We start from the raw sequence: 26,588 nt of genomic DNA on the forward strand, positions 1-26,588 counted from the left end.
CATAACCGTAGCCCTCCTGTCCCCTCGATGCCCAAACAGAGACGCAGGTCGCTGAGAGTGGCGGTGTTCTCCCGTTCGTCTCCTGTTTGCGACGGATCAGGGAGAGGAGGAGGAGGAGGAGGAGGAGGAGGCACAGGAAACTTTTCATCCACAGAGATTTGTGATGATCAAGCACAGATGGCGGAACACTTCAGTGGGCAAGCAGGCTGTCTCTCCGACGGTAAACCGGGGAGAGGGTGCCTAGTGCCGCAGGTGACCATCACGTCTGATGGGGACTCACGGGAGATCACGGAGGAGGATCTGGAGGAGGAGGTGAACGGACGGCTGCGCCGCAAACTCTCCAACTCCTCCATCTCCTCCAACGGCTCCTCCACGGCGTTTGACGAGTCGGAGGATGACATCCTCAGCGACAACGAGACCAAAAGCAAAGGCATCGTGACTCTCGAGCATTTGGGCGACTCGGTGGACTCAGGAGAGGTAGGTTATGTATGTAGGCTAGTCATTCACGCGGGCTGTAATCAATAAAGAAGGCAGGGACTACTGGGTGCACAGACACGTTATTGTCGCACTTTTTAATCTTTTTTAGTATGTGTCAATATTGCATCTCTGGCTGCAAAAATCCACTGTACACTTCCACCATTACTGCATAAGAAAAAAAAAAGAATCGAGTAAATTACATGTTGATATTTTGTGATAACCTGGTGCAATAGTAGTAGGTCATGTTATCAGGCTGGAGCAAGTTGTCATATTTAAAACTGACATTTAACATCCTGTAATGAGACTTTTAGCAGATTAAAAAACAGATTTAATGAAGCACCAAAAATATAAACATTGTCTTAGTCAACAATTATTGCAACTACTGTTTATATATATATATATATATATATATATATATATATATATATATATATATACATACATACATACACACACACACACACACACACACACACACACACACACACACACACACATATACATATATACATATGGTAATTATGTCAGCTTAGTTTGTAAAAATATATCTATTTTTCCAACCAAAACTAGGACTCTGACCTTATTAAAATGGCTTTTATTTTTTAAAACCCACATACAAAAACCACTTCTAGGGCAACACATTTTTGAGTAAGTGGGCTTATTATGACTCACAACCTTACTGAGATACAATTTATGTGGTTTACATATCTGATAATCATGTAAGAAATAATAATATCTATATCTTTTTTTTGTTCATTATGATTCATTTATTAAATGACAAACATAGTTTTGGAGAGACCTGGGTGAATTGAATTACAGGCTCTTTAGATCTCTTTTTAAAATAAAAGCAGACAATTCGAAACCTGTCATGAGAACAAGAGACTTGTAATGAGGAACTGTCTTTTTTGAAAGTTATGAAACCTTTAAAAATATATATATATTTTCTTGACTTGCAAATGAGGCTTCTGATACCTGTTGTGTATCTTGAGGAATCTCACTTGTACTCATGACTGAGGCATTAGAAAACGTTTGATTGAAATCTGCATAACCAATGACAGCTTTGTGTTCAGTAGATAGCTGTAAAGAGCACATGCAGGGTCATGATAATGGTATGTTTGTGTGGGTGTCTGTTTGTCTGTACTTGTTGCTGCTAATCGTTAGAGCATGTCTGTTCACAGGGTTGCCATTTCAACACTACTGTGAAACTACACATGGTGTTTGAGGCTAGATTTGTATCAGGTGGTGCTTGTATGCTCTTTCTGATGACATAGCCTATTTACAGTAGTAAGTAGCTAAAAAATGTATCAGAAATATCCATCCATCCATAGCAGATCGATATGTTTCTCCTTTACTGTTTACAAAGTAGGCTGTTCCGGAAAGCTTTTTTATCGGAATTGTTTATTTTTTGTTTGCATTAAGCGTTTTCAATGTAGTTTGAGCAAATATCACAGGCGTGCATCTTTAATAACCTGGCATCACTGTGAGTGTTAAAATAACAAGCTCAGCAGGCTTAACTGCTACGTGCAAAAGCCTTTTTTTTCATATACATACTCATATGCTTGTAATTTCTGTAACAAAAGTGAATCTAAAGTGAAGACATTCCTAATTAAAAAAATATATATATTTTAGTGGGTGGGAAAGTAACTTCGAATACATTAAAACTAGGGGTGTGCAGTATGATGATTTCTGATCGTGGATGATAAAAATGTCTCCACAATCTGCTTTGAAGAAACATCATAGTATCATGCTGCAGCCCACAGTCTATCAGCTGCAGTTCTGGAGCCTTCCTCGTATACTGTACAACGCCACATGCATTCACAGCAGTGTTAACTCAGTTACTCTCTCATTATTTGCATGTGCTTTTAAATGTTTCATTCGAGCCCTGCTCTGACCCATAGACTGTATCTGACCTGTGCTTTTTCTGAGCGCCGCATACACCCGAAGCGCGTGCGTGCTAAGGCTGTCAGACAGCGCCTGATTATTGGATATAACTTATCTTTTGCGCTAATACTGTCAAAACACACAGGTTTACATGTAGACTCAAGTTGGTTATGTCTAAAATGAAAGTAAACATTTGAGAGAAAAATGTATATGTGCCTGTATATCAGATGTGTGCAGGTCTTAAAGGGCCAGTAGGCCTATTAAACACACAGCCTACTGTCATTACTGTCAAATGATTGATCACCCTAAAATTTCATTTCTACCACTATTTACTCACTGTCATGTTGTACCAAACCTGTATTAATTTATTTCTTTTGCTGAACACAATAGAAGATATATTGATGAATGTGGGTAACCAAACATTTGCTGGTCCACACTGAATTTGATAGTAGCAAAAAATACTGTGGAAGTCACTGTGGACCAGAAACTGATTGGTTTTCCATGTTCCTCAAAATAGCATTTATGTTCAGAAGACGAAAAAAACTCAGGTTTAAAACCACTTTTGAGCGAGTAAATGGTGGTATAAAAATAAAACACTATGACAGAATTTTGAGAGTGTGACAGAATTGAAATTTTTGGGTGAACTATTCCTTTAACGTTAATAAAACAACAAAACACAAAGAGAAAAATCACTCACTGCTCTTGACTGAAGAGATTTAATACAGTTGCTTTAGGAATCAGTTTATTTAGTGTTTTATTTTTATATTTGTTCATTCAATTACTTGAATGCTCCAGCTTAATACACCTATTACACCTGAAAATAAAGCACTGTTTGTTTTATTTGTATAATATGTGTAGTTGTAGTTTGTATCTTTGTCAAAATCTTGTTAAAAAATAAGAACAAAGATTTTTATCAACACCCTCTTTGGCCTAAATATCTGCCATTCTTTTTTAGTTTCCCTGAAAGGCTTTGTCTTTATAATATTAAAATTAGTTTGGCTTTAATGCTCAGACAACTTGCAAAATAGCAAAACCAACATGACAAAGAATAGTGATAAAATCGTGAATCTTGATACTTCTACAAAAAAAAAAATAAAAACTGATATAATATTTTTTCCACATCGCCCACCCCTAATTAAAACTCACTTCGAATAGACTTGGGGTGAATGTAAATTAAAGGACTAAGGACTAAATAAAAAAGTAGAAGATATATATTCAACAAAGTGCCTAGTATAATTCTAACCGATCATCTCTGTTTTGTTTCTCACTTCTGCCATGTGATGATTCTGAATGGATGTCTCATGTTTTGTGGTCCTCGAGCTCTTTCACAGCAGCCATAGAAGGCCAGCGCTGTCATTATACTTTAAACATTTCGCCTCTGTAAATCTGGATGCCGTGTCTGCGTAGCATCTATTCTTTCATTTTCAGAAAGTTACACATCTTGCACTGAATGAACTGATCGATGTTCATCTCCTTTTGGCCCAATAAAAGTCAAGCTCACTGACACTGTAAAAAAACCCCATTACTTATGAATTTAATGTTTGCGCAGAGCTGTTGCAGACACCTATTCTGAAAAAGGAAAAGGAAAACACATACAGTGACAAACACTTCATTTTATCAGCCTGTATCAAAACATAAACTCCTTGCCGTTTGACATTTAAGCAGAAGCCACAGTGTCACAAACAAGTTTCCACACGCACTTCGAAGGTAGAGCAGCTCAGGTCAGTTTTATAAACTCTTGTCATAACAAAACAGATTTTTATTACTCATATTTGAAATGATATCGACTTTTTTCTTCTTCTAACTACAAAAGAAGATTGGTAGTGTAAAAACTGACAATCCTCTGTTGTAGTAAAAATGTGCTGTAACATGTAGGTCAAACTGAGTTGTGTCTTTTTGTCTAACTAGTAAAGATACCAAGGAAGTCATGTGAAGCTTTTATATTTTCACTTTTTTACTACTGAAAATGTAATTTTTGGTAGCAAAGAGACAAACTTGATGAGTGTTGACTCTTTGTGGTTCAGTATATGTTTATTTGAGGTAAAGATATTTATGTTTTCATAGAAACGTGTCACAGTTTTATAAAACGTGATTGGTAGTTGTTTGAGAGTTGGCACTATGCTGTTTGAATTGTCTGCATGACTATCCAGTTAAATATTTAGTTATGGGTGTGTTAAAAATGTGTGTATGCACAGCTTCACAAAGTGCAGGGCATAGCCTTTGGTTTCTGGCTTTCCTCTGTATGTATACAGGGCCATACGCAGTCTCCTTGACTTTATATATTCTGTTCTCTCTGGATCTTGTCCAACCCCCCGAAGCAAAGTTTTATGAACTACATCCATTTTAAAGGCTTAATAATAATTGCTGCACGTTGTATTGTAAGGGTTTTCCATTCAGCTTTTGTACCTGAGGGTGAATTCAACATATGTTGGCAAACTTCACTCATCTGCTTCATCAGCACATCAGCAGAGGAAGAAAGTAACACTCGTTTCTTTCCATATCAAGTGGAAGAACACACACTGCACTTCAGCTACACCCGGAACATTTCAACACCTGCAGTATTCATTTCCTAAAGGTTTTTTTTCTTACATAAAAAATATTCTGTTTTAATTAATTAAACATTTTTTGATTGAAGAATTTAAGGGCTTTCCGCAGTAACTAGAGCAATACACAAAGTAGACATAAGAAAAAGAGATATTTATTAAGTTTTTACTGCTGTTAAAAACTTATAATTTTTATTAAGTAACAAAAAATACTGCTAATATTCCAGTGATAGGTGATTGTCTCAGTAAGGTGCACAGTGTTGGGAAGGTAACTATGGAAATGTAGGTTACAGATTACAAGTTACCCTATTTAAAATGTAACAAGTATTTCAGTTGTGTTATTAATGTACTGTAACTGACTACGTTTGATTACTTTTTGATTACGTTTCTACATTTGTCATGAAAGTTTTTAACTGTTAAACATTTTCAAAAATTTAAAGCAGACGGGGTTAACCTTACAGTAGTACTCCACACCGACTACTGTCAGACTTCCAAAATCCTTCATAACTTGAATCAAGATTTGAATCATTTAATTTAAAATCACAGCACTGGAACACATTTTCATCACTCCCCATGGTGGCGGCTCTCAGACAGGTTGAAGCCTCAGGCTTTCAGCGACAGATGATGTAATTGGGAGATGTGGTGCGCTGCAAATTCAAAGAAGAGAACCAATCAAAAGCAGCAGAATAGCATCATGTTACTTCTTCATTTGAACTTTTTTTATTTATCAAAGAATCAAAAAAAAAATCAGCTTGACATCACTGAATTTTTTCTCATTTTAAAGTATATTAAAATAAAAATTAAGAAAGAACTCCGTTATTTTACATTGCAATAATATTTCACAAGTTTTTTTTTTTAATCAAATAAATGTAGCTTGGATAAGCATAAACTTATATACTTTTTTTCCCATAGTCGAGCAGCTCTTTGTTATTCATATTATGGTGAACAAATCACCCATGCATTTTTTTTCCCTCCATAATTCTTAGTCAAATGTCATAACAACTTTTTCTGGTAAAACAACTTTTACAATCACGACTATAATGTTATACTTAGATCTGCCTCCATCCAGTCAACAAGCAAAAGATAGAGCCATGTCCTGTTCTACATTTTTTCTTGCACTAATTTATTTTAATCCGATTTACGTCACAATATAGAAGATAAGATTCCTAATTCTGTTTCATCATGACTATAAAATCAAAACTTAAATATGAATTGACTATATTTGGAAGTGGATAAAACTGGATCTCCTGGTTCACCTGATTCAATCGGAATTATGTCACATTGTCAATGTAAAAGCTGCTTTGAACAGTATGCGAAGAGACAGCATGCTATGCAAACCTCACTCGTCAAATGAATAGAAATGTTTTTTAGAATGCTTGTTTGAAATGGGCAGCAAATCAGACGTCTATGTTATGGGCTGAAGTGCTAGATTACAGAGTTTCACAGCTCCAACTGAGACCATGTGTGTATGACTCAGTCTCACACACTTAAGGAACATTGTGCAGTGTTGAAAAACACTGTGGGATGGTTTCGGTGCCCTGGTCACGCTTCTTTTATCTCAGACTTATTGTCAGGTGGTCAAGGGTCGAGTTGTATTTACAGCAGAGTATTTGAAATATTGAATGCACTTATTCCATAGTCATGGATGATTATGTTTTAATCTGTTCCAGCAAAGCAATGCCTGGTGGAAGCTGAAGACGATTGTCAATTGCCCTTTACTGACCTCACAGCGAAGACGACTGTCCTGGGTTCAGTTAGCAGGACATAAAGGTAAACCCTCCCCTCAAAAAGCTGCTCATTTTAGTCCAATGTAAATTTATGTTTCAGTTCCATATTTACACAGTTTGCACAGTTTCCTGGGTAGATGCATATGGGACAACAATTAACAATGTTCGTGACTATCAAAAAGCAACCATTAATTCAATATTTCTATTTAAAACTTTATGTTGTTGATCAAATGATGGTTTAATAATTAATCTCAAGTTAGACATGTATATTTTTTATTTATTGTTTTAGAAAGCAATTATTAAAACCAAATCAGACTTGAATATGCTTTTTGTTCTTTAATTATTATTTTAGAAAGCCGTTATTTTGTATGCAAATTAAAAATAGGGTAAAATGCATAGTTTGTGTATGTATTGTTTATTTCTGTACTGTCAGAAAGCGTCTCCATCAGATTGCTTCCTTGGCAATAACGCCACTGAAGTTAGCTCTTGTCTTCTGGCTGTTTTATTGTTAACAGCACAGTTTTTTTTTCAATACATGAGGAAGTACAATGATTTGATACCATTTTAGGGAAGTGGTTATGTGTAGTGTTGTGCGATGACACTTGACTCATGCATATTCACATGCCAAAACCCCAAACAGTGTACGTATTAACTTATTTTTCAGATCTCAAACATCAATTTTTTAGCCTTTTCAACACTATGCATGTGTGCACAGTCATCATGCAATATTCATATTCAGTAGCAGATGATTAAGGCACACATCCTGACTAAGATCTGGCTGACTGGCCATGCGGCTCAGTGTTATATGTGCTCCAGTGACTCCAGTCGTCCTTTGTCTGTGTTTGTGTTTCTGCTCAGGCAGCTTTAAAGCCGGGGATGAGGGCTCCATACTGAAGAAATTCTCAGAGAATGAGAAGTTGTGTTTTGAGAGGCTGAAAGAGGATGCCTTGCATTCCTTCGTGCCCAGCTACTATGGTGTGGTTGAGAGAGACGGAGAGCTTTTTCTCAAAATGAAAGACCTTTTGGCCAAGTTTGATTTGCCCAACGTCATGGACTGCAAGATGGGAGTGAGGTAGAGTAATGGGTGCTACTTTTCATGGACACTCAGATTATTTTATTTTGGTTTTGTCTTTTATATATATATATATATATATATATATATATATATATATATATATATATATATATATATATATATATATATATATATATATATATTTATTTTCTTTATGATGTATTTTATAAAGTTAACAAGTGATGCAGGGAATGCATGTGGAAAAATACATTTAGAGCTTCATAAGTTTGACCTTTTCTTTATGAAAAATCAAAACAGATTAAACCATTTATTCTATTTTAAAAGAATAGTCACAGAACCACCAAATCAAATAAAATGCAAACCAAATAAGTTATGCAAATCCCTTTAAACTTAACTACCTACGTTTAAAAATAAAATATATATTCATGTTCATTTATAAAATTAATGCTATACAATACGTTTTAAAAGTTTAGGTCTGGTAAGATTTTTAAGTCGTTCATGGTCACCAAGGCAGTTTTTTTGTTTTGCTCCATTTTTGAAATATTAATATATATATATATATATATATATATATATATATATATATATATATATATATATATATATATATAATTATATATTATATATATAATATATATATATATATATATATATATATATAACAGTTCAAAATGACAGTTTTCTATCTTAATATATTTTAAAATGTAATTTATACCTGTGATGCAATGCTAAATTTTCAACAGCCATATCTCCAGTCTCCAGTGTCACATGATCCTTCAGAAATCATTCTGATATGCAGATTTGTTCTTTTTATTGTTATTAATGCTTAAAGGCAATTGTGCTGCTTAATATTTTTGTGCAAACCATTTTGTCAGGATTCTTTAATAATAGAAAGGTCACAGCATTGATTTTAAATAGAAAGAGCAGTGCAAATATTTAAATATACTATTAATCTAGTAATAATATATTCAAATGATCGTTTATTAAATATAGAAAGAATTAAATGTAATTCTTTCCTTTTTTTAGTCATGCTAATATATAGTGCATGGCAGGTTGACTGTGCCTGCTGAAACACCTGTTCTGGTTGTTGGCCTGCATCCTGTGAGGGTGATGGGTGCAGCTCATGAGGAGAGAGAGAGAGAGAGAGAGAGGCCCTCGCACAACAATAATAACCACTTCCTTTGCACATGCAGTCAAAACTTAGATGCACACTTAGCGAGGCAGACACAGGGCGTCCCTGAGGGCTTCCTTCTCTCACGCATTGTTTTACACGCTGAGAGACATTTTGTGCAAGGAGTCCCTTGGTGACTTCCTCTACTCACACAGGAAGTCGAGTAAAGTTCAAGCTTGCTAAAAAAAAAAAAAAAAATGCTGATGACTAGATTAACATTTCAGACATGATTAATTGACCTTTCCAGCAGAGTATTTAAAAATCGACTTTGTTTTTGTTCTTTCTTACGTTCTTTCTTTCTTACTTACATTCTGTCTTTCTTATTTTCAGGACATATCTGGAGGAGGAGTTGGTGCGGGCGAGGGTGAAGCCGAAGCTGCGTGAAGACTTGTATAATAAGATGCTGGAGGTGGACAGTGAAGCTCCTACAGAGGAGGAGAAGAAACAGAAGGCTGTTACCAAACCACGCTATATGCAGTGGAGAGAAAGTCTCAGCTCTACTAACACTCTGGGCTTCCGCATTGAGGGTATCAAGGTAGCCACGGTGCCTAAAAATCACAGCCTGCTTGTTCACAGAAAGCAGAATTTGCATTCAGCTGAAAATCAGACACTAAAACTTGTTCCAAGGCTACATTGTTATATATATATATATATATATATATATATTTATATTTATATATATATATATATATATATATATATAAATATTATTTATTATTAATATATATATATATATATATATATATATATATATATATATATATATATATATATATATATATATATAAATATAAATATTATTTATTATTAATATATATATATATATATATATATATATATATATATATATATATATATATATATATATATACACACATGAATGTACATATTCAATATTATTAATAAAATAACACAGCTTAATATTAAATGATTAATTACAATTAATATGAATTATTATTAATTTATAATGTAAATGTAAATGGATAAAATAATACTGTCACAGTTTAGGTGTCAATGAACACGCAAGGTGAAAATGATGAAAAACAGTAATTAATAAATCCACACAATAAAGGTAAATCCACAAAGAGGAAGGTTGGTGACACACGTTAATGTTGATGTTAACAGTACCTGATAAAGTCAAACTGAAACGACAGAAGCTTAAATACACACCCCAAACAAGGATGATTAACTAGACACACCTGAACGAAATGAACTCAAAAGACAATAACAATAACTAACTAGACGGGGCAAAACAGAGCAAACTGAAAACAAAGTCTGAACAGAAACATGGTGTGACAAATACAAAATTAATACATATATAATAACTAAACTATTCATATAGAAAATAATGAAATAATAATGTAATGTAATTTCGAATTACATTACTGCTGTTGTACCTTTTCGGAGAGCATATGGACATTAACAAGGTTTAAGTTTTTCCAGTTATTTCCATGTTTTTCTATGACTATGGGAACTGTATTATCCTCAACCTGCTGTTGTTGTTGTTTTTTTTCGGTAAAAGCTCTTCATCTGACTTTTTTTTCCTTTTACATTCAATACAATACATAGTTTTTTTGTTTTGTTTTTTCAGAGAGGAGAAACCTGCAACACAGACTTCAAAAAGACCCAGTCAAAGGAAGACGTCATTCAGGTCTTTAAGGATTTCGCCGAAGGCAATAAGAACATAATTGTGCGTGAGTTCTTGAGAACTTGACCAACCTGTTCTGTGATATAATGCATGCACACCTACATTTCAATGGAACAATGTTCTCTTTGTGGCTTAAAGAACACCTTGAGTACTATGTATCTAGAATATATATATGTCTTATGTTAAAAGGCAAGATGTCATTTACTTTGTGATGCTCCCATTAGGCAGTAAAAACCGTATCATAAATGCTCATCTGTTCAGTATAGGGTCTTTATGGATGGTTTAAGATCGTTACATTTGATACATTTATTTTTAAAACAAGCAAGCAAAGGAATATATAAAACCAAAAAAAAAAAAAAATAAATAATTGCACTTACAAGGTAGTCTTGTTTGAGTCTCACTCCAGTGAAAAAGACTGACAAAATAACTTCTAGCATAATTCTAGTTGAATTAATATCAATGTTGTGTTCCTCTCCTTCATCTCCCAAACAGAACTCCTATATTACAAGGCTTGAAGACATTAAACAGGCACTTAAGGCCTCAGAGTTCTTCAACAAACATGAGGTAAAATACAAGATTTGTTTTGTTCTGTAGAGTCTTACCTTAAGTTGTGTAATTTTCCAATTAATATTATTGTCTAACAAGAAAATGTACTATATATTTTACTTTATTATTGACTAATTCTGTACTGTACTGCAATATATTTACAATTAATATCTAATTAGTAATCATAAAAGTATTGACTTTTTAATGATTTTCAAAAAGGGTTTCAAGCTACCGTAATTAATGTCTGAGAAAATGTATTTATTTGATTTATTATGTAGTAAATTATTCACGCTAAATTGTATTGTAGTTATAATGATCAGTGTGACAGCTCCTGGGGCGCTGCAGCAACATGGCTGCCCACTGCTCCGGGTGTGTGTTCACAGTGTGTGTGTGTTCACTATTGTGTGTGTGCACTTTAATGGGTAAAATACAGAGCACAATTCTGGGTATGGGACACCATATTTTGCCACACATCATTTCACTTCACTTTAAAGACATTTATAATATTATTAAAGATATATATTTCAAATGAATGCTGTTGTGTTGAACTTTCCATTAATTGAGTCCTTTCTACAAAAATATTTAGCAGCATGACTGTTTTTAGCGATGCTAATAATATGAAATGCTTCTTAAACAGCAAATCAGCATATTAAAATGATTTCTGTAGAATCATTTGACTCTGAAAGCCAAATGGTTGCTGAAAATTAATATAAAAAATAAAATAATTATAATAAAAAAAAATTATTTAAAAAATGTAAATGTAAAAATTATAAAAAAAACCATTTTAAAATATATGTAAAAAAATAATTGTAATATTTCACTATATTACTGTTTTTACTGTATATTTACTGTATTAAAAAATTGCCTTGCTAAGCATAAAAGATTTTATTGAATATAAAAAAAATCTTACAGACCCCAAAAGGGTCCCCAATGGTTCTTTTTAATAGAAAAGCTATTTTGTTTTAATGTATGATATGGCTCACCTCAAAAATGTTTTATGTCTTTAAGGTAATTGGGAGTTCGCTTCTCTTCATTCATGATCACACAGAGAGAGCTGAAGTCTGGCTCATTGATTTTGGGAAGACCACACCTCTCCTAGACGGACAGAACCTGGATCACTACAGACCCTGGGAGGAGGGCAACCGAGAAGACGGATACTTATGGGGCCTGGACAACCTGATGCAAACTCTTTCCTCATTGGCCAGGGAGTGACCCTCTTACTGTGAACTTCTGACTGTCCCAGTAACAGCAATGGCATGCTGATAGACACTTATAAACCCTTTGCAGTGCATTATAGGGAGGCTACAAGTGACAGAGTCCATTACTTTACAGTATTAAGCTGTAAAAGCATTTCACCATGATCATGGTTTTGAAAATGATGATTTGTTTGTTGTCATTATGCATTATACAGTTGCTCTTCCCTAAAGTCCAGCGAAAAAAGGTTGAAAACTAAATTCAGCTGGTAAAGAAATCCACATGAGAGTACAATTTTTATTTGCCTAAAAAAAATTCAAGCACTTGAGCATAGACCTTTCATTCAAACTTTTTACGATTATGAGAATCAAAATCAGTCAAACTTGTTCAATTCTTTTGGCTGGGTTTGCATGCTGGAATGTATTCAAATCAATTGTTTATTTCAGCGCACTTAATATAACACAGAATCAAGGTTACCATAGTTGTATGCAACATTGTTCCATGTCTGGGCCCAACAAACACTAGTCAAACAACTGACTGTTCACAGGTAGCTTTATTGACAGGCGATATGTCCAATCATATCGCCGAATCAGCTCATTTCACCAGACAGGAGAGTATTAATGTCGGTGGACTTAAACTTGAAAAACGGTGTATACTGTTGTCTTTCCGCGGTTGAAACAAAATACCTTCTGATGTTCATTCATGTTTATTTCATGCGTTAACTAGTAAATATGACAAGATGATCGGTTCATATGCTGCTTAATCTGAAGCATTACAGTGATCTGTCACGACACATCAAAGAGCAACAAAACAGTAATTATTGTTTGAATTTCTTTGGAAGTGACAAAATTTGAAAGCTGAGACTTTGTTTCATGCGTAAAGTAACTTGCTCTGTCTTGTCTGTCGGCAAGTTGTCAGCTTTCCTCTTTTCTCCGCGATGGAGCCTATTGTTCACTGCGTGGAAACAGCATGCCATGTCGGACATAGCAAAAGTAACTAAGGGGGCAGGTCGTGGCGAAGGGTCAAACTGACGTTGCACAACTGACTGTTTTTAAAGTACCATCAAACTAGAGTGTACAGTAGGTGCAGCACATGCACTCAAGTGTGTTGTAGAACAAATATACAGCGATGCAATGTGAATAATGCACAGCACATGTGCATTTATAGTACAACAGGATGATATTAATCGCTTGGACTGCAGTGATCAATCAAGGGTGGTCTTGTAAATTCTTCAGATGATTTTATGAATATATTGTATTGGTTTTATGGTTTCAGAACTTGGGTTGTATTTTTCTATACCTACACACCACTGAAAGTGTTTCATTATCAGACAAACTTAACCTTGTAACACTATTTTGTTTATGGGGGCAGGTGAGTTTTGTTACAGTGTTGCCTGTGCAGTACATTTATGCCAAATAAAACATCTGCTCAAAAATAATTCTGTATTCCTGAAAATCATTTTAGTCTTTCATATCAGGATGATAGTCAAAAACAATTTATTTGAGGTTTGCTATTACGCAGCAATGTCCATCTTTTAACATAAAAATTACAGGTAATACAAGTACATTAAAATTCACTTTATATGATGGTTCATCTCTAGTCTGGCTGGTTAGAAATAAACCCCTGCAAAGTCTTCCATAAAAAGCAAGACACATGCAGAACATTGGCAGTGATAACCTCAACAAAAATAATAATAATAAAACAAACACCAATAAAACAGATTAATGAGTACAGCTACATATCATAAGGGTTAGTTCAGTGTGAAAATAATATTAATCCAAAATACAGCACTCATTTTCCTAACTAAAGTAAAACTATTTCTACCCTTCAATCGAGTATCCTTAAAAAAAATAAAAAAGACAAAAGAACAACAACTAAAAAAGCTCCTACTTTTTTCGCAACTTTTAAATGGTTAAACAAGACAAAGATAAAATGTAAGATTGTGCTAATACACTTCAGTCTCATTTGTCTCTAAATTTGCACAAGGCTTTCAAGCCTAAAATAACTAATAAATGCACACACAAATAAATATAGTCACACAAAAAACATTTACCTAATAACTACAATATATAAGAAAATATTTGAGAATAATTAGTATTACCTAAGCATAGTCTCGAAATCAAACTTCTCATGCATCATATTACCACACTGAGGTGTTATGCGGTTCGTGATTGTGTTTGCTGTAATACTTAGAATTTTCCTGCAGGTGATTAACATAGTCACAGTTCACATAGGGTAGCTAAAGATAAAATTCACTTATTTATACTTATTTATTTTAGAGGGAAAGGTACTTGAAAAATAGCAAAAAAATGGTTGTCTTTTGACAGCTCCCTATTGGAGTGCATTGAGATATAAATCAATACAATCTCCACCATGACAGTTACAACTCATTTACTTTCAACAAATTTGGTGCAACACCTTTGTGAAGCCCTCACAATTATCTCAACGTTTCGCACACAAAAGACACCATCAGTGAAAAGGCAACATACTGTTTCTAAATGTAATGATTTTTCAAAGCTAACAGCAGACATAACAAAGGACAAAACACTAAATCTAGTCAAAATAAATGGTCCTTGATGCTACTTTCTACTCAAAACACCCTTTAAAGTCCACCTGATCTGAGATTACAGGTGCTTTCTGCCAGCATTTCTTTATTACTAATACTTTGCAACACACTGCCACCTTTTTAAATGTACCTCTGAGTTACTGGTGATAGTGCTAATCTTTAAAGGGTTAGTTTACCCAAAAAGAGAGAAAAAAAAAAGTGTCATCATTTATTCATCTCCATGTCGTTCCATATCTATATGACTTACTCTTACTTTTGTGTTTCAATTGACCTCTGTCATATTTCCAGGGTTTCTCAGAAACGGAGGCCGTCATACAGTAAATATCACAAGAAAAAAAATCTGTGATGGCATTTCCATGACTTTTCTAATTTAAAAAAAATAAAGACAACATATTGGCTTTCATTGTATGGAAACCACTCTAAAAATAATAGAAAAATAAATGCCATACATGTTTGGAACAACTTGAGGGTAAGTAAATAATGACAATTGAATTTTTTTTGGTGAACCATCCCTTTTTTAAACCATTTTCTTTTTGTTTGTTTCTTTTAAAGTTCGTCAAGTCACTCAAATAACTTAAAAAGACAATTACTTTAAAGGGGTCATATGATGTTGCTAAAAAGAACATTAATGTGTTTATGCAGTTTAATGTTTCACAAAACACATTATTTTCCACATAATGTACATTACTGTTGCTCCTCTATGTCCTGCCTTTCTGAAACGTGTTGATTTTTTACAAAGCTCATCTTTCTGAAAAGCAAGGTGTGCTCTGATTGGCCAGTTCTCCAGTGTGTTGTGATTGGCTAAATACTTCAAGCGTGTGACGAAAATGCTACGCCCCTAAACATACAGCGATGCCGTGTGTCCCCAGGCGACAAGACAAAAGCGATAAAACTCATTAAAAATTAGGCGTTTGTCGTATCCAGTGGGGACATAATTACTGATTATAATGATTTATACTGTGTTTGCACAAGTTGCATTGCGTATTGCGCCGCGTAAACATAAAACCATGTTGTGACTGGAGAAACGACAAACAATAAGCGCTACTCTACACTGCTCAAAACTTGTGTTTGAATCGTCAGTGGCAAATTCTTTAAATATGTAAACGTAATTACAGACTGTGAGTCAGAAGCACCAGACTGTTCTTTCAAAGTTGGAATTGAAACAGCCTTTGTGCACTGCCTTCCCAGGTTCAGAAAACACTCCTCCATAAAATGCACTGCCTACATTTGAATATTTGGGTTGAACTGTTCTGGAACAGTGTTGTAAATACAACTTAACCAATGATATCTAGTGGTGTCCTCTTTTGGAAAACCAAACAAAGTTTTGCTTTCACAATGAAACACACAGCGTCTCCACGTCTAACATGGTGGCGGCAGCAAAAATACTAGAGCGAGAATCATAGTCTTCCCACACAGTGACATAGACGTGGGGGCGTGCTTAAACGAGGTGTTTAAAGAGGGTGTGGACAAGTTTTAACTTTTATAAAGAATCTCTTTGGGTTTGAGACTTTAGTCTTGGCAACTTTAGGGATCTTATCTATGCACGAACAGCTTGTAACACTCCAAAGAAGAAGGAAAACTTGAAATTGCATCATGACACCTTTAAACAAATCAGTTTTGCTAGATTTTGACTGATTGTTAGGTGGCATGGAGTATGACTTTCCTTTTGTGTTGGGTCTGAACATGCTTTGGATCTTCTTGTAATATACACTTAAAACCAGCTACAAAATGGTAATTCGTAAAGCACATCTAAACCTACATATATATTAATTGCTAATTATGACTAATCAGTAGAAAAGGACTTCTCATTTCATGTGGTCCTTAAAGTGAACATCACGTGTTTTCACAGTGTTGACAGTAGATGAGAATCCAGTGTAAAAGGGCTGCTATTAGCCAAGTGGAAGTTTCCATAGAAACCATCAGCCATTTACAGGAGAGACGCCTCTTGATAGCAAATTAGCTACAACTCCTCATGTCTTTGGTACCTCACAGAAATAATGTAGTCACTCGCACATAGTTTCCAACTGGCAGTAATTAAAGGCTGGAATACACTGCACAACTTTTTCTCAGATCTTTGCCCTGATTCACCATCTGGACAAGAATGACACAAATTACAGAAAGACTGCAGATTTTGGCAGTCACAGATTTCACAGAAATTTGCATAGTGTAAAATGGATACAGACTGATTTTTTTTAGCTTCAGAGCATGATTCCAATCCGTTTGAAGAGTATCAAACCTGTTGACATTTTAAGGTGATTTTAGAACACGTTGTTTTTATTTGTCATGCTTCTCCATCAATCTCCGTTGTTTTTGGAATGACTTGAAAGTCTGATAGTTTGTTATCTTCAGGGTGAGGTCACACTGTCCTGGAGTTGTTCTGCAAGGTTTTAAGCAGGCAAAGTCCAGTGAATTACAATATGAATCCACTCAATCAGGAATTTCACACAAGGGAAAAAGATTTCCCCAATCAGATTTTGTAGCAGGTTCAAGTTTATCGCCTAGATTTGCTATGTTGACCAACACCTAACTGCCTGGTTTGAAAGTGAGTTTGGTATGAGCTCTGCTTCATACATTACGACACTATTGACAATCAAATTGTTTGCAGGAAACAAAAAAGGGGGTAAAAAATGTGATCGCATCTTCGATCATTAAAGGGTCAGTAAACCCAAAAATGACAATTGTGTCATTAATTACTCACTGTAGTTCTTCATTCATCTTCAGAACACAAATTAAGATATTTTTTGATTAAATCCAAGAGCTTTTTGACGTTTTTTGATGCAACATGGCACTCTTGATAATAGTGGAGTAGGGGATGAAGAGGAGAAGAATTGTTGAATAAAGTTGTTGTTTTTGAGTTTTTTTTTGCACAAAAAGTATTCTGATGGCTTTAGAAAATTACGGTTGAACCACTGATGTCACATGTACTATTTTAATGATGTCCTTACTATGTTTCAGTCATGTTGATGTCTATGCAGGGTCAGAAAGTTCTCGGATTTCATCATAAATATCTTAATTTTCTGAAGATGAGCTAAGGTCATACGTATTTAAATGACATGAGGGTGAGTAATTAATGACAATTTTAATTACCTAGTGTTTGCCTAGTGCTTTAAAATATATTCAGATTTCAAAAGTCGTAAAGCGTATTCCAGCTTTAACCTGTCATTCCACCTCTAGCTAATCCACTGCAGTTATTGCAGTAAAATACCTATGTGCCAAAAACTAAATAACACCAGAAATGAGGCATTTTCTCAGTTGGACCGTTCAACTCTACACAGGGGTGACACTGAGGTCTTCAGACAAGGAAAAGCCAGAATCTCTGTCCCTCGTGGGCTTCTCAGACTGGGTGTACCTCCTTATGTCCTCATGTCCGTAGCTAGCATGGCGCTTAACCTGTGGTCTGTGGGTAAATGTTTTGGCCAGGCCGAGGGCAGCCAGTGAAGATGTAGCTGAAGAGCTTGTGTTGGGCTCCACAGATTTAGACACAGCTACAGGCAAACTCTCAGTCTCGTAAGTCTGCTCATCATACGCATAGTTTACGTTGCCACACGGGAAGCTTTGGAGTTTTGCCAAGTCCATAACTGCAGTAATCGAGCCGCCCGTAGCCCCTGCTGAACCCTTCTGAGAGGAAGTCCCTGTCGGACTGAATGCAGTTTGGGAGGATGCAGCAGATGGAGGTGGAGACGCTGAGACATTTGCGTTAACTTCTACTCCAGGGTCATTGAACTCTGACGGGACAGACATGGACGTGTTGTTGCAAGACAGAGGCATGGACTGGGTGTGGCACAGGGCTGTCTTCCCTCGTCCAAAACTCTCCAGGACCCAGGAACCATAGGTGGGATTCCAAAGGTTTTTTGTCTTGTTCTTTAGCTTCTGGCTGCCTGATGATGAACTACTCCTGGAGCACGGCCGGTGCTCTGGAACTTGAAGCCACTGTCCTGGACAGACTCCAGGAGCAGGAACCGGCTCAGCCCAACAAGTCTCCAATGTCTCTCGGTACATGCCCACATCCTGTGTGAGATGGACCGGTCTTTGTAGCTTTGAAGGTTTGAGGGCCTGTGGGGCAGCACCGGTGATGCCCAGTCGAGGGGAAGCATCCTGGGACATAGGGTGGGCCACTAGACGAGGGGTCATACTGCCTGATCCTTCAGGACGGATCACAGTGCCACCTTCTTCTTCAACAGCTGGACCATACTCCACTGGCAGAGGGGTGTTGATGACATCAGGGTCCTGAGAGATCGTAGAATGTGTGACGAAGAATGATGAAATGGAGAAAAAGGTGGGAAAAAGGGTAAACACGAGTGATGTAAGTGAGCGGTTATCATTATTGTTTATATAATAATTGTGATCATTTTATTCTGTTGGCATCTCAAGTTTTTAAGATTAAGAAATAAAATGACATTTTAGTTTTGTAGTTTTCTGAAGAAAAAGAAGGGTTTTTTTTCAGAGTTGTTAACATTACAGACACTTTTTTTTTATAACTATATATATATATATATATATATATATATATATATATATATACACACATAGATATATAGATAGATAGATTCAGTAAGGGTGGACCTTGACAGCAAAAAGTTTGAAAATGTCTCATCTAAGTAAATTAAATGAACATACCACCTAATATACTGAAATCTAAATCTTTCAAATTTTGACCCTGTTATACCTGTGTACAGTAGTTGATCCTCTCTAAAATAGTCGAGAAGTTTGGTCTGTGTTCTGGACAGTGTTGCCAACACTGTGTCATGATCCGATAACTAAAACAGAACAAAATCCAACATTTCACTAATATTTTATAGCTTATACAATACAATACAATAACATTTTATTTGTAAAGCACATTTAAAACAACCGAGGTTAGCCAAAGTGCTGCAAATTATAAACACATGACATGAGTATAAAACACAAGTGACAAGTGACAAACTAGAAGATTAAAATGCAGATTATAAATTCTCAGGCTGGCTTAAAAGCCAATGAATAAAAGTGAGTTTTGAGTCGTGATTTAAAAATGTCAAGGCTAGGAGCTACTCTGACCTATTTTTGAGCCGTGTTCAAGGGACAGATAAGAATAATTGGTCAGCAGACCTTAATGACCTCAGAGGAGTATGCGTCTTCAGTAGTTCATCTATTTAAATACAAACAATAAAATCTTAAACTTTATTCTAAAACAAACTGGTAGCCAATGAAGAGTTCCTGTAAGGAGTCGAGTGGCAGCATTCTGAACCATTTGCAATCTAGAGAGAGAGGCCTGGTTAACTCCTATATATAAAGCATTACAATAATCCAGGCGAGTGGTGATAAAAGCATGTATAAAACTCTCAAAATCTTTAAAAGATAAAAAAGGCTTCAATTTGGTAAGTAGCCTTGGTAAGTTGAAAGAAACTAGTTTTAACAACAGAATTCATCTGTTTCTCTAGTTGAAGATCACCATCTTAACACCAAGGTTCATTACCATAGACTTGAAGTAGGGCATCAGAGGTCCCAGGTCCAATTTGGAGGTGCTAGTAGAACTGCTAGGTCTAAAAATCATAATTTCAGTTTTTCTTTCATTAAAATGTAAAACGTTTAAAGCCATCCATGCTTTAATGTCGTAAAAACAATCTAACAGCCTATTTATTGAGTCTTCACCCTGAAGTGTCCAGATTTTGTTTTTTGATAAGGGGCTGCACCACAGCCTCTTTTAAAAAAAGTGGCACATACACAGCCAGAAGTAAGACTACTATTTTTAATTGCTTGGATGTTTGACCCAATAGTGTTCCATACTTCTTTAAAAAGACGTGGTGGTATGATATCAGTGGGACAAATTGACGTTTTTTTAAGTTTGTAACAATATCATTAAGGGCCAGGATGGAAACAGGCTCAAACTCAATGAAGACTGCAGCACACTCTATGGAAATGAAAGGATCAAAGGCTGGAGGTGAAATGCTAGCTCTAATAGTGGTAATCTTAATAGTGGAGGAATTTTTTGGGGGGATATGAAGAACATAATTAATTGTTCTAAAAAGAACATGAGGTTTATGGCCATTTTTATCGATCACATCAGTGAGGTATTTAGTCTTTTCAGTTTTAACAGTTCTCTGATAATTACGCCAACAGTCCTTTAGGATATCATAAAATACCTGCAACTTATGTTTTTTTCCATTGGCGCTCAGCTCTCCTACACTTTTGCCAAGCAGCTCGAGTTAAATCATTAATCCACGGTTTCAGCTTACAACTCTACATTTTAATTAACATTTTTTACATTTACATTTATTTAAGTCCAAGTCAGGCCCAAGATCCATTCTCAAAGCTGTTATTGTTACTCACACAGGGCCTGGGCAGCTCTTAGGAGGATCCATACGACCTCCACCTGTTACAAACTCTAGCACTTCCTGATTGGTCTTGCATGGATAAGGCATGTATCCAAGAGAGAAAATCTCCCACAGCAGTACTCCGAAAGACCTGCAGATGGAGACAAATTGCATGTAATAACTGCAATGTCTGGCCTCTGGTCTCTGCAGCACTAATCACTGATGAAAAAAATCGATTCTTTAACGCCTTTACAACTTGACATTGCTGACAAAAAAATGATAATTTAGTAAAGCAGAACTGTTATTACCAGGTGTCAGTCTTGCATGTAAAAATGCCCTCTAGAAAGGCTTCAGGTGGCATCCACTTCACCGGCAACATGGCACGGCCACCCTTCCTATAGTAACTCGCCCTGCAATGCAAAGCAGTCCTTAATCAAAATTCAATGCCTGTGCTCCTTATTATACTTAACAGGTATTAAACCAGGAAAATGTATTTGAGATAAGAAGTACACCTATAAATATCTCGAGCCATGCCAAAATCTCCAATTTTAGCCACTCTCTCTGGACCAGGACAGGTCAAAAGGCAGTTTCGTGCTGCAATGTCCCTGAAACACACACCAGACATACACAACTAACTTTAACAGTGAGTTAGTGGCATCTTTATATTGACTGAAGAGCGGTTTCCACTTGAAGGCTACTTTAGGGCAAATTTCAGTCAGGTTTGGCTTTGAGAAATCACCTGTGGATGAAGTGGTTCTCTTCTAGATAACGACAGCCAAGCGCAATGTCTCTGGCCATATGCAGAAGCTCCAGCATGCTTAGAGAAGACGGCTGATTCTGTGAAAAGGCAAGATTACATTTTGAAAGTTCTTTTAGTATTAAAAGTGTGCATATCTTACTTCTCTTCATAATAAATGGAATTATAATTGTTGTTTTCTATTGCAAAGTGTGTTCCACAGATGTTGGCAAAAATGAGTGCTAACTGAGAAACCAGGGATAGTATGATGTCTCCACACGCTAACACACGCAAACACTCACAGTTCTGGGGCGGTTTAGTCTGAGGAAAGTCTTCATGTCTCCTCCTGTCATGAGCTCCAGCAGTATGAAGCGAGGCAGGATCTGCAGACTGACGCCAATACAGCGCACAATGTTCTGATGGCTGAACTTACTGCACACACAAAAGAGCGTTCATCTTGGTTTATTAATAATACTATGCACATTGTTGACTATTATTATTATTAAGGGAAGTCGTGACTTAGTGGTTAGAGAGTTTGACTCCTAATCCTAGGGTTGTGGGTTCAAGTCTCAGGCTGGCTATACCACGACTTAGGTGCCCTTGAGCAAGGCATCGAACCCCCAACTGGATAATTTTGAACTGAATGGCAACAAAGCTCTGAGAACATGTTAAACTGCTGTACTGAACAGTGGGATACTTTTTGCCTATTGTGGCACATTAACAACATATTACTAAAATACACTAACTATTTATTCTTACAATATATCATAACATTTTTAAATGCATTATTTAGGCTACTTTTTCAAACATTTTTTGTCTTTTACAGTATATATCCCCATAATCCCATCAATAAATCTGAATATTGTACAAGTAAAATCATAAGTACCGATATAATAGTTCTTAATATTATACTGGACTTCATTTAAAAAGGAACAATTTGTTAATGAATTATATATATATTTATTATATATATATATATATATATATATATATATATATATATATATATATATATATATATATATATATATATATATATATATATATATATATTTATTATATATATATATATATTTATTATATATATATATATATATATATATATATATTATTATATATATATATATATATATATATATATATATATATATATATATATATATATATATATATATATATATATATATATATATTTTAAAACTTTTTGTTTAATAAAGTTGATGAATTTATTTCTATAAACAACTTTACTTGAAATAATTTTATTTTATAGAATAATATTATTTTATATAATACGCTATTTTTAAATGCCTAAATGATCAGTTTTACAAGGCCAAATCTGAATATCCACTTTTAGGGAACCACTGATGTAGCCCATGCAAATGAAGGATAAGATGTTGTTCATTAACTAAAGTATGGTTTGCTCAGAAGAATATGAATCACTAGAAAACATCTGCTGCTTGACTAAAGAGGATGTCATACCTTCAAACACAAACAACAGATGTGAACCCGCTAATCGCAACAAACGTTTAAAAAGAAAGGAACAGATTTCATAGCCTACAGTTAGTTTGACTGAGAGCAGAGGATTGGAATGACAATGTCTTTTTCTGTCTGTGGCACACATGTGCGGCCAGAGCAGTGCTGTGAGTGTATGTTACAGCCAAGCATACCTCATAATCAGAGCCTCCATTAGAAAATCCATCTCATCCTGCTCAGAACAGATTTCTGGGAGAGTCTGTCAGAAGAATGGAAAGAGATAAATCACAGGATCAATTAAGACAAGCCAGAAACCAGTTTCAAAGGGAAAGACAGATCTGGGAACACTCACCTTTATAGCAACCTGCATGGCTGTGTTCTCTCCATTCATACCCAAAACCTGTCCTTCGTACACTTCCCCAAAGGCACCGTGTCCCAAAGCCCTATAGTTAAAAATGCAAGACAGCATCATTTCTCACATGTTTTAAATGTGGAAATTATTTTCGTATGTCATCAAAGAATATTAAAGAAATATTGTGGGTTGAATGGGATACATTCAGCAGACTTCCAGACTAAAATTTGTTTTAAGTTAAGTACAAGTCAACGTGAAATCTCGTTTTTATTCAACAGCATGTCGCATGTGCTGTCAACAGAGCTCAACTTGTATTTAACCCAGAACATTATTTTAACTAATAACAGGACCTTCATAACCTGGGGTTATATTTTCATTAACTTTGAAGGCAATTTGAGAAATTTTGCAGAATGAATGCAAATGTGATGTGTTAAATGGAGCTGAAAGCATTACAAATTAGCCATAATAAAACATACAGTAGTGCACAGACATAATGTAAACATACAATGCACATTGGTTGTGTTGGACTTTCAAATCAAATTCTGCAGAATTCCCAGAATGTACAGTAACATGTGATGACTCACAGTTTCCTTACTGTAGAAACTGACGAAGCAATATTTCAGATATTAACCAATTTAACCTTCAGTTAATGCATTAGGTATCAAGAAGTGAAAATGGAAAATCTTCTATAACATCTCATACATTAACCAAGTTTATTAGACATAAACCAATTTATTTTTTATTTGCTTTATATAAATTAGCATTACTGTATTATAAATAAACATTAGACAATATTAGCATATTTATAAATAACATTAACCTAGATTAACAAAAAGATCAAAAAGTCTTGAAGAAAAAAAAATGAAAAAAAGCTAAATCAGAAAAAGTAGCTTTCGAAGTCTCAGAATGATCCATTATGCACTACTGTTAAGTAGTTTGAGGAATAATACTTTAATTCAGCATTGATGCATTAAAGACATTTAGAATTTTAAAAATTTTTCGTTTCAAATAAATATTGTTCTTTCTTCCTGTTCATCAAAGAATCCTGAAAAAAAACTATTACATAGATACCTTTTATATTCCTTGAGCACCAAATCAGCATATTAGAATTTGTTGAAGAATCATCTAAGACTGGTGACTAGAGTAATGGCTGCTGAAATTCAGCTTTACCATCACAGTAATACATTACATTAAGGTATTAAAATATTAAAATAGAAAAAAAAAGGTATTTTAAATTGGAATAATACTTCAAAATATTACTGGTTTTACCAAATATTTTTTATCAAATGAATGCAGTCATGCTAAGTTTAAGATATTTTTTTCTAAACATTTGAAAACTCTTACAGACCTCAAACAGTATGTGTGAAGCAGCATATAGATACCTGAGGAGGGTGATGTTCTTGCGTGGAACCTCTTTAAGCTCACTCAGTGAGGCCGCCTTGCCAGCGAAGCAGTAGTTGGGGTTGTAGTCCGTCATTATGGTGGACGAGCGGATTTTGCTAAGCTTGTACTCTGGGCTCTGTAGTCGAATCCTGACCGCATGCAGGTGGTTCTTCTTACGGTAATAGACTGCAAAAAGACAAAAACACAGCAAAAATGATCATGATTTAAGAATAATTCCACCTGCTTAATTTGTAGAATTATTGGTCGTTACAGAGTGCGATGAAATTGATGTATCCTAAAGCTTTCAGCATGATGGTAATTTTCTCAAAGAAACAGAACAACCAAGTGCACTTATTTCTCCCCATGGAATTCTATCAAGATGACAAAACTTTCATCTTTCTTGAATTTAAAACCACAAAAGCCCGTCAGGTGAGGACTAAAGTTGTGGGCCTGTCAGCAAGCGATCGGGCAGGGTGGACTCACCCTCAGTGGAGGCTGCCCATGTCCCTGATGCAGGTTGGTAGTCTGCTAGGGAGGGCGCTGCGTGGAGGTGAGAGGTCCCCTTTTGCCATCGGGCTGCTGGCGCAGTGGCGCGAAGCGAAGCCGGCAGGAAGTTGACCAGGTATTAGGGGTGAGAGGGGGGAAACCCGAGCAAAGACTACCAACCTGCATGGGGGAGAGCTCAGGGGAAGACACAGAATTAGCGTCCAGTGGAGCTCTGCTATCTAAGGACCCAGCTGTTTGAATTTGAGTTTTGTGTACACATAACTTGTAGAGAATTAAATACAATCCGCGAAATAGACACAAGAAGTAACTTTTAAGAAGTCAGTTCCACTTCTCTTTGGGAATTTGTGTTTTGACGTCTTTATTTACCTTAAAAATACATACAAAAGTCATGGCACAGCATTTTACAGTTAGTGCACAGGTCAAACAAACAATATATGTTTTTAAATCAAACATAAGGAGCATATGTGATATTAAGCATGGTCAATAAAAAAATAAAGCATTTATAGAAATAAGTGTCCATAGCATATACATAAAGTTAGAGCACTGTGACAGACTGTTTGTTTATGGCATATCTCAGTCACATTTAATGCATTTGGGGAACTAAGCAAACAACAATGAAAAACATCTTACTAAATGTTTATTTCAACATTCACCAATGCATTATTAAAATCAAAAGCTCTATCTGTTAATATTATATAATGGGCCTGAGCTAACATTAATGAACAGCTTTTTTATATATTAACTACAGGTAACAAAGTGTATTGCTCATTGTTGGTTAATCTTAGATAATCACTAAAACCTTTTTGTAAAGTGTCATATTCTTTATTTATTGACAATGGCCAGATTAAGGTGATGATAAAAGCAAGTAATTACCTTCTTCTATTAAAAAAAAAACTCTTTCTATGCAAAGCGTCTACTGCATATTATAATGTTTTAATGGCTATAGTTTTCATTTAAGCATAACATTTTTAATTGTAATGCTAGGGGAAAAAGCCAACTGGATTGATTTATAATATCAGCTAGGATATGGTAACATATATGATATATTATTTATTTTA

At 35.2% G+C, this 26,588-nt stretch overlaps 2 protein-coding genes across 2 annotated transcripts in view; one reads left to right on the forward strand and one right to left on the reverse strand.

Annotated features, from left to right (window-relative positions):
• Window positions 1-3: 3 nt before the first annotated feature.
• On the forward strand, window positions 4-13,661 carry LOC113082606 (inositol-trisphosphate 3-kinase A-like). Its single transcript, XM_026254186.1, has 7 exons — window positions 4-477; window positions 6,572-6,671; window positions 7,487-7,700; window positions 9,166-9,370; window positions 10,427-10,525; window positions 10,976-11,047; window positions 12,038-13,661. Exons 1-7 carry the CDS (start codon window positions 28-30, stop codon window positions 12,239-12,241), a joined length of 1,344 nt encoding a protein of 447 aa, XP_026109971.1. The 5' UTR covers window positions 4-27; the 3' UTR covers window positions 12,242-13,661.
• Window positions 13,662-15,246: 1,585 nt separating this feature from the next.
• LOC113082604 (leukocyte tyrosine kinase receptor) overlaps window positions 15,247-26,588 on the reverse strand; it is a 31,286-nt gene continuing 19,944 nt past the window's right edge. The window contains exons 17-26 of the mRNA XM_026254182.1: window positions 25,023-25,209; window positions 23,641-23,731; window positions 23,483-23,547; window positions 22,118-22,247; window positions 21,819-21,916; window positions 21,592-21,684; window positions 21,388-21,489; window positions 21,096-21,230; window positions 19,456-19,546; window positions 15,247-19,016 (exon numbers count right to left, since the gene is read on the reverse strand). Of these exons, the coding sequence (XP_026109967.1) occupies window positions 18,057-19,016; window positions 19,456-19,546; window positions 21,096-21,230; window positions 21,388-21,489; window positions 21,592-21,684; window positions 21,819-21,916; window positions 22,118-22,247; window positions 23,483-23,547; window positions 23,641-23,731; window positions 25,023-25,209 (1,952 nt within the window). The 3' untranslated portion in view covers window positions 15,247-18,056. The remainder of the gene's footprint in view (window positions 19,017-19,455; window positions 19,547-21,095; window positions 21,231-21,387; window positions 21,490-21,591; window positions 21,685-21,818; window positions 21,917-22,117; window positions 22,248-23,482; window positions 23,548-23,640; window positions 23,732-25,022; window positions 25,210-26,588) is intronic.

The sequence above is a fragment of the Carassius auratus genome, unplaced genomic scaffold (genome assembly GCF_003368295.1).
Source record: "Carassius auratus strain Wakin unplaced genomic scaffold, ASM336829v1 scaf_tig00036602, whole genome shotgun sequence".
Taxonomy (NCBI): domain Eukaryota; kingdom Metazoa; phylum Chordata; class Actinopteri; order Cypriniformes; family Cyprinidae; genus Carassius; species Carassius auratus.